The sequence below is a fragment of the Theobroma umbraticum genome, unplaced genomic scaffold (genome assembly GCF_002168275.2).
Source record: "Theobroma umbraticum cultivar Fairchild unplaced genomic scaffold, ASM216827v3 scaffold_95.0, whole genome shotgun sequence".
NCBI lineage: Eukaryota > Viridiplantae > Streptophyta > Magnoliopsida > Malvales > Malvaceae > Theobroma > Theobroma umbraticum.
The window spans coordinates 4,494,036-4,503,247 of NW_018397257.1; the positions used below are offsets into that span (position 1 = coordinate 4,494,036).

Below are 9,212 nucleotides of genomic sequence, written 5' to 3' on the forward strand. Positions count from 1 at the left end.
ATGTTTGATTAGTGAGAATATTTTTAGAATAATTAAAAATAAATAATAAAATTATAAAATTACCCTTTATTATAATAAAATTTATTTTCATTAAAAACAAAAATAAATTCTATTTTCATTAAGCATCAATAATTTATTGTTAAATTATTAATATAAATTATTAATATTTTTAATTTTTTATTAAATTATTGAATAATTTATTATTAACTTGGTTATATGATTTTTAATTTTAATTATTTGAATTATTTTTCTCTATTTGTATTTTTTATTTCTTAATCTTTTAATTTCTATTTTCATTAAAAATTAATACTTTATTATGAAATTATGAAATTATTAAATAATTTATATTAAATTAGTTATATAATTTTTTATTTTAATCATTTGAATAATTTTTCTCCATTTACTTTTTTCATTTTTTAATCTTTTTCTTTTTTTCATTAAATATCAATAATTTTTTATTTTAATTTCTTTTCATTTTTTCATTTTTCCTCTTTTTCTTTTTTTCTTTCCATTTCTCGTCTGTCGTCGGTCATTGGAGCAACCGCCGGCGTATTGGAGCGCCAATCTGGCACTAGCTGCAACCCAGATCTGGCCGTTGGAGCGTCGATTAGGCATTGACAGCGGCCAGATCTAGTCGTCGAAGGGTCGATCTGCCAAATGGCGTCGCCAATCTGACGTTTCCGGCTATCAGATCAACGCTCCAACGGCCAGACCTGACCGAAAACATTGCCCAATCGGCACGCCAATATGGCTGTCGTTTCTTTGAGAGTCAACGACGGAGAACTTGGCAATGATGACGACGGAGGATGGCGATGGCTGTGGAGGAGAGCCGCTGCAAACTTGCTTAAAGAGGAAAGAGGTGGGAGGCACATCAAGAGGAGAGAAAGAAAAAGAAAGAACATGAGAAAAAAAAGATGAGTTGTAATTATTTATCTTAAATAGGGACATTTTGTCCAATGGTATTTTTATCCTATTCTATCAGCTTTGGAATTGTGGAATGGCTCTTTCTAACGATAAAATGCAACCAAACAAAGGGATAAAAATGTGAAAGGAACAACTTAACTATTCTCCTTAGGTTTCTTAAAATGGAAATTTTGGCTTATCAATTTTTCTTTTAGTGTAATTATATATGTACGTTTTGATAACGACGGCTGATGTCCCAATTCCCAATTTCACAGATATATTTTGGAAAATATATATATATTTAAATCATATGATATTTGATTTCAAAGTAAGCCATCAATTTTCATCTATTGGTTAGAAGATTATATATAGGTCGGCTCTTGAAAACCAATACTCCATATAATTAGAACTTAAATATTAAAGCAGTGCAATTTTTGTTTTAGCTTATTCTTGATATACCCGATGGCCTAATTAATTTATTTTTGACATTATATCATAGGAGAAGTCACGTACATCTCGTGTATAATTGTATGAATATACATGCAAAGTTCATTAATTTTATATTGACTCGCACCTCTTATATATTTTCCATGTGAACTGTTTATTCGATGTACACGTAAAGCTAAAAGGTATATTTCTTTTCAGAGGAATGGAATCGTAAAGAGTGACAGATTAAGTTCACTATCCGCGCTTGGTTTAGGTTGTGTAATAAAAGGATTATGACATAATAATACTGTGGGAAGAAAAAGTAAAATTATCGTAATTTTATTCACCTTGTTAGTTAATTTATTTAGATTTAATAATTAGGTGATACTGTTTTGAGTGCAATTGTCATTTGAGGAAGAAAAGAAAATACTTGCATAAAATGAATGCAATGGTGTTGGGCAACCATGGAGATCCCGCCTTCGTCTTCTTGGTAACATTCATTCTTTCTTTCCCACAGTACACAGTACAGAAATCTTTTTTGGCTTTCAAAGGTCAAAAAATATAAAAAAGGGTTTTCAGTTAAGGAGATAGTGACATACCAACCACAGGGGGTGATGGTAGTAATGATAGCCAGGGAAACTGAAAATTTAAGCAAAGCTTTTGCCATCCCATTTTTAAACTGTGGTAGGCATACCTGTCACAGCCACCTTTCTTTCCCTCCCCTTTTTGTCATCTCTTCCTTTGCTTTTGCCTCAAATCTTCCCTCCCTTTGCAGTTTAAACTTCCTTCTTATTCTTGTTTAATTTTCTTCAAACCCAATCATCCCATCTCTCTCTCCAAGTTTTCTTCAGCTTTCGCATTTCCAACAATTCTTCCTGCTACAACTTTTCTTGGTAATCTTTTAATGCATAAGTGTGGCATTTAATGCTCTTATATATGTGCTCATGTTTCTTGAATGATCACTGATCGACTCAAAAATTTGGTGTGATATTCAGACCTTGTTTCCTGCCAACAGTTTGGATTCTGGTATGATCTTTAAATTCCATTTAATGCTGCGGTGGACATGTAGCCTTCATATTCCAGAGCCTGAAAACTACCCAACATTAACGCAAAAAAGCTTAGAGTAACCAGTGAACATTGGAAGAAAAGCTTTTCACTTATGCTCCACAGGCTCTGAAGGTGCTCATGGAGAAGAAAAACAAAGAAATGAAGTCGAAAATGGATGACTACCAAGTAATAGAGCAGATTGGAAGAGGAGCTTTTGGGGCTGCATTTCTTGTTCATCATAAAGCTGAGAAAAAGAAGTAAGAGGCACTCTGCCACATCTTCTCTACCTGGATTTTATTTTTCAACTTTGATCTATATCTATTTTTAACTGTGACAGTGAATTAAACTTGGGTGTTAAAATTTAATCTGATTGCAATAATTTAGGAGTATGTGAATATCTATCTATCTATCCATCTAAACAAATGCAGTTTCATAATGTGATAACTTTAGTGTTGATACATGCTCTTTGATATTAAATCCGCAGGTATGTATTGAAAAAGATTCGTTTAGCTAAACAAACCGAGAAGCTTAAACGTACAGCACATCAAGAGGTTATTCTTCTGAAGACTGACTTTTCAGCACAACTGCTTTGAACACATTTTGTACATTTCTCTTGCATATATCATGCTTAATGGTTTAAATTAGACTATTATTACTATATTCCATCCCCATGTACTGATCTCCTTTAAGCTTTGTATTCTTTCTACAAGTCAAAATGATATCTAAACTACATGTTGGAATATCTTTTCTTGGTATGTGGTACCTCTTCACCTAATGTACTTTACATTCCTATATCTTGGCTTTCGGCTTTGAAATTAAGCTGAAGAACAAGTGCCATTAGATAGGTTTTTGATGTAGTTGAAAGTATTCTTGAAAGGGGTTTGACCTGCAAAAAAAGAGAAACTAGGATGGAACATCTCAGGTCTTTGAATGTTAGGCACTGATGGGTATGTTCTTTGAAACGTTTTTCTGATATTTGACAAATGTTATGATGCTACCATCTACGGTGAACTGAAGATGTTGGCTCTGTAGAATAATAGTTCATATAGGTAAATAAATAGTTTTCATCATCTGGCATATATAACTTTTGTTTTATTTCTCATGCTTATCAGTGATGAATGAGCAGTAGGCAATGGAGAACGATATTGGTTAAATTTCAAAGTCTTACAAGAAAACTGATACTATAAAAACTTTCTGTTCATATTTCTGTTGCAGATGAATTTGATAGCAAAGCTTCATAATCCATATATTGTGGAGTACAAGGATGGATGGGTGGAAAAGGTAGTCGATTCACATTTTTATTGATTTTCTAGATGGTTTGATCCCCTAATCAAACAATCAAAAGTGTTTTATTCTTGAAATATAATTGGTATAGCAGCACCATAATTTTCTGCTTTGAATTCATTTTTTGCAGGAATCCTATGTTTGTATTGTCACTAGTTATTGTGAGGGAGGAGACATGTAAGTTTGCTCTGCATAAGAAACATCAAAGTCAAACTTAGAAACTCTTTAAAACTGTTGGATTAAACAAACTGACAGATTCCCAGTTGGTTTTCTCTCACTCTGTTTCTGTTTTACAACTCTTGTCCTTTTTTTCTTTTCACCACATAAATACCACAATTTTCTAGGCTTATAGCAGATGCTGGAAGCAGAAATATATAACTAGATTTTAGGACCATAATCATGCTAATATGCACATTGTTATTGCAGGGCTGAGATGATAAAGAAAAGTAGAGGGACATTCCTTCCAGAAAAGGTAATGGAATGGAATATGTGAGAAACAAAAATCCTCATGAAACTACACATTTGAATACTTAGTGCTCATTCATCTCCCTTATTCTCATCCAGAAGCTTTGCAAATGGCTGACACAACTGTTGCTGGCAGTCGACTACCTCCACTCTAACCGTGTCCTTCACAGGGATCTGAAAGTATGAATGTTCAGTTATTTTCCGTTAAGAAGAGTTCAGTTGCCATAAATTCTTTCAACTAACTTTTCTTCTAAATTCCAGTGCTCTAACATTTTCCTTACGAAAGACAACGACATTCGGTTAGGTGAGAAACTTTTATGTCTGAAATTTCCCTTCTTTGTATTTCACTTCCATTGCTTCAACTGTACTTAATTCATGATATTCCTTCAATATAGGTGACTTTGGACTAGCAAAACTGCTAAACAAAGAGGATCTCACTTCAACGGTAATGGCTGCATAAATGTCTCATGTTATCTCTTTGAAATGGAGCTCCTATTAGCTCTACTCTTCTCTTTATTGTTTTCTCTTAGAAATTAAGATGGCTAGCAGTCTTCCACAATATGACACATCGATATTGCAATCTGAAAGAAAATTTTAACCAGAGAGAGAGAGAGAGAAACAATATGGAATATTTACGACTGAAAGAAAATGTTGATCTATTTATCTGAATCATAGTGCCAAGACCTCAACTCAAGTCATTCTTGCCACTTGCTGTGTTCTTACAGTTATTGCAACAGATGCTTAACAGATATCAACATCTTTTTCTTTTCTTTTTCATTTTTCTTTTGACACAAGCTCCCAATCTTATCCCCAAAGGTCACACTCTTGGGAAACAAAAGTGACTATGTTTTCTTTTTTTTAGTTCTATTTTTTGAGGTGAACATAGCATAAAAAAACTCTCTTCGCTTGACATAAAGTAGCAATTAAATTGATTTTGTAGATTTAAGAGCCTCTGCCTACTCTTGGATGAGAACTACATTTTGCAAGCATAGGTACTTATCCATCATGATTGCCATTTTAACCCATACTTAGCCGTCATGGTTGCCATTTTAACACTCTAAATGTAAAGAGCTTTGGGCCTATTCTCTTAAGACACTGTATCTATCCATTATGAGTCAATAACTAGAAGGATGCAAGTGACATACATTGCAGAATGTCATCTGATAGTCTGTTGTTCTGAAGAATATGAACTGAAAGCAAAAGAACCTATTATTTCCTGACACTAAAAATTTCTCTTCTATGCTTACCGACTGGCTTTAGTTGATTAGTTTAGGCTATCAATTCTTCAGGAGCTGATAGCTGATATAAACACATGTTATTTTTATTCCACACAGGTTGTGGGCACTCCAAACTACATGTGCCCAGAGCTTCTTGCGGATATACCATATGGCTACAAATCAGATATATGGTCCCTAGGTAATATTAATCTGACATGCTTGTTTTATTTAGGACCAAGAACATAGTGGCTGAACTTCCTTAGAATTGCATTTTTCCGATAGGTTGCTGCATGTTTGAAATAGCTGCCCATCAACCTGCATTCAGAGCTTCCGTAAGTGTTGGCTTAATCTGTTCTTATCAATTTTCCATGTACTTCAGAAAAACATCAAACTAAAATTCAGTTTCTGACAATTCTTTAAACAGGATATGGCGGGGCTCGTCAACAAAATCAATCGATCCTCCATTTCTCCACTCCCAACAGTGTATTCCTCTACTCTGTAAGTTGATGTCATTTTCTGCATAATTTCTCAACTTTTAGAAGATTATACACAAATACTCATCACCAAAAGTTCATAGCTAATACAAGGAAACCTTCCCAACTGCAGGAAGCAAGTGATCAAAACCATGCTAAGAAAGAACCCAGAGCACAGACCAACAGTGAGTTCAACTATTCCACATTCTATCTATTTCCTATGAGAGCACGCACATGTTCTGAGACTTGCATTCATTCTTCAGGCTGCAGAGCTGTTGAGGCATCCACATTTACAACCATATCTTGTCCAATGCCAGAATCTATCTCCTGTCTTTCTCCCAGTAAAGTCTGAACAAAGCGTCAAGGGTAAGCCAAAAGGAAGCCCTTTTTCCAACAAATATGGCAGTGGGAATTCCAAAGGTGAAAGGGCAAGCCCCCCAAAAGAGTTGGGAATTGTTCACCATGGAAAAGCTGATGCATTTATGGTACATCTTCTTGCAAATGATGCCAGTAACTCAAGAATAATCTTGGAGTGTACATCAAGTGCTCATCACAAAGAAGCACAACAAGAATTTACCTCTGAGTGTTCCGAGGTATTGCAGGAGCAGGAACCATTTCAACTTATTGAAGAAGCTGGTAGAGAAGGTAAGATTGATAATGAGAGCCATTACAGGAGATTGGAAATTGTGGATTCCATAGGTAATGGTGCTCTTACTAGTTACAAAAAGGCAGAGACAAATAACAGCTTTGAACATGACAAGATGCTCAGGCGCTGTTCACATGCGGGAAAAAATCCCGACTTGTATTCAGTGAGTGCTCCGCAAAAGACAACATTACCAAGTAGAAGGATACTTCCATGCGGAAATCAAGTTAGAGCAAAAGAACATAACTTCAGCAGTTCCAAGCAAGTGAGGAAAGAAAATATGCAAGAGCTAAGCAGAAGTACTTCTGACTTCTCAATAATGAGTACGCTAACCATACTGCATGATTATGAAAGAAAGATCAAGCAGGATCCTCAGAGCCAACAAAGAGCAGAAGCTCTGGAATCGCTGCTGGAGATTTGTGCAAGTTTACTTAGGCAGGAAAGACTTGAGGAACTTGCCGGTGTGCTAAGACCATTTGGGGAAGAAGCTGTCTCATCAAGAGAAACGGCAATTTGGTTGACAAAGAGCCTAATGAATGCTAAAAGCAAAATACCAATGGACCATAGAAAATGATAACTTAAACAATCGACCAATACATGGTAGTAACTATTGGTTCACCAAGTAGGTAACTTATGCTTTCAATCTGATATAGATTTGTCTCCATCTGTACGTGTCTCTCAGTTAAGCATCATGTTTGTAGAGCAACATTTTCTCATATGTTGCTTAAAAAATGCCATGATTAGACATCTACTGACAGCATAATCTGTACATTGTATTCATATTTTGAACCACAGAAGTATTGCTGATTTTTGCCTAGATTTCAGTTGTCGTTCCCTGGAAAGCAATGACTTGATGAATTTTCAAGAAAAAAAAGAGAGAAAAAAATGAAAGAAAGAAGAAAACAGACTTGAATCAGTAAATTGGTTGCAAGAGAGCTCAACGATTATATTTTTCATTAAGACCTATATACTCTTCATACTAACAAGAATCGAGCAAAGGCCTTAGATTTAGAAATGAGGCAAGTCAGCTGAGCACAGGAAACCAGCTATGTTTTCTGTGCACAGCAACGGCTAAAACAGCCAAGTGATTCGCATGGCTGTCAAGCTTTACAAAATGAAACCAAAACGGCAGTAAAGCACAGCGTTTAAAGGAAAGAAATAAAGCATTGACTAAACGACACAAGCAAATGTCGTATAGTGTCACAAGAAGTGCATCAAAAACGACAAAGCTAATGACCGTTTCAATGCAGCCAAATAGAAACAAGAAAAACGACATAAGAGACACAAAATTGGTAAAGTAATTAATGACGTCGTTATGTGCTCCAAAACACCATTCTTCCAGCTTAAAATAACAATTGCTTCTCACCATTGCCATTTTCTACTGAAATAATAAATGAAGGGTCATTTCTTTAGCACACCCTCATGATCTTGCGTCTGGTAAACACCCAAACAAGACCTCAGAATTTCAAATCTGTCTTTGGTTAAACCATTTGTAAAGATATCTGCTAGTTGAGCTTCAGTATTGCAATACTTGAGCTCGATTTCCTATTCTTTTAACAATTTCTCTTAGTGCATGATACTTCACCTTGATATGCTTTGTACACCTATAGTAAATTGGATTTTTAGCTATTGCAATTGCAGATTTGTTGTCCACATGTAACAGAGTACCCTTTTCTTGATTGAATCCAAGACCAGTTAATACCTTTTCTTAACCATTTAGCATGGTTTGAGGTTGCAATAATGGCAATATACTTAGCCTTTGCTGATGACTGAGTCATAACCTTTTGCTTTTTTTAGTTCCAAGTGAGCACAACACTACCAAATGAAAAATAGAAACCAGCAGTGCTTTTTGAATCATCCACAAATCTTGCCCAATCACTATCTTTATAACCTTGAAGCTCACTACTCTCTTGCTTCAAATACTTTATACCAAAATTGACCATCCCTTTAAAATACCTAAGGATTCTTTTTGCTACTATGAAGTGCAATATTGAGGGTGCTTGCATGAATTTGGATAATAGGCTTGTTGGAAACATTATATCAGGCCTTGTTGCAAATAAGTACGGAAGTAAGCCTATCATACTTCTGTATATGAGCCTTTTTGCTTTAGTAGATCTATCATCTTTACTGAACTTAGCTCCAGTAGTAAGTGGTGTGCTTACTACCTTGTAGGAAGTCATATTAAATTTCTTTAATAAGTCTGTTGCATACTTTATCTGATGCAAATAAACTGATCAAGAGCCTACACAACCACCATAACTAGAAAATAAGTCATTAGCCCCAAATTTGTCATTTCGAAAATATTCATCATTTGAGTTTTAAATTCCAATAGAACCTCACTGTTAGGACTTGTAATAAAAAAAATCATCAACATATAGAGCTGCAATCAGTGCAACTAAGCCATTTGAGCTTTTCACATATAATGTGGACTCATTCACACTTCTTTGAAGCCTTAACTTCTAAAATGTTCATCAACTTTATCATACTAGGCTTTGGGTGCTTATTTAAAGCCATGTAGGGCTTTAACTAGTTTGCAGACCTTACCTTCAGAACCTTATTCTTCATAACCTTCAAGTTGTTCAACATAAATATCTTCAGATAGATAGCATTTAGAAAAGCAAATTTGACATCTAAATGATAGATTTTCCAGCCTTCTCTTGTAGACAAAGCTGCAAGCATTCATATGGTGTCATGTCTTGCAACTAGAACAAAAGTCTCCAAATAATCCACCCTATATACCTGTGCATACTCTTT

General features: G+C 35.0%; 1 protein-coding gene across 2 annotated transcripts; it reads left to right on the forward strand.

Annotated features, from left to right (window-relative positions):
- Nucleotides 1-2,084: 2,084 nt before the first annotated feature.
- LOC110411942 (serine/threonine-protein kinase Nek6) lies at nt 2,085-7,275 on the forward strand. 2 transcript variants are annotated; one of them, XM_021422308.2, is made up of 14 exons: nt 2,085-2,222; nt 2,325-2,633; nt 2,861-2,927; nt 3,592-3,657; nt 3,791-3,837; nt 4,087-4,132; nt 4,225-4,305; nt 4,387-4,429; nt 4,521-4,570; nt 5,460-5,541; nt 5,625-5,674; nt 5,767-5,840; nt 5,949-6,000; nt 6,079-7,275. In XM_021422308.2, the coding sequence occupies exons 2-14, from the start codon at nt 2,515-2,517 to the stop codon at nt 7,030-7,032; spliced, it is 1,731 nt and encodes a 576-aa protein (XP_021277983.1). In that variant the 5' UTR covers nt 2,085-2,222; nt 2,325-2,514; the 3' UTR covers nt 7,033-7,275. The 2 variants fall into 2 exon arrangements, with proteins under 2 accessions (XP_021277983.1, XP_021277984.1); XM_021422309.2 differs by having other exon boundaries at nt 2,345-2,633.
- Nucleotides 7,276-9,212: the final 1,937 nt, after the last annotated feature.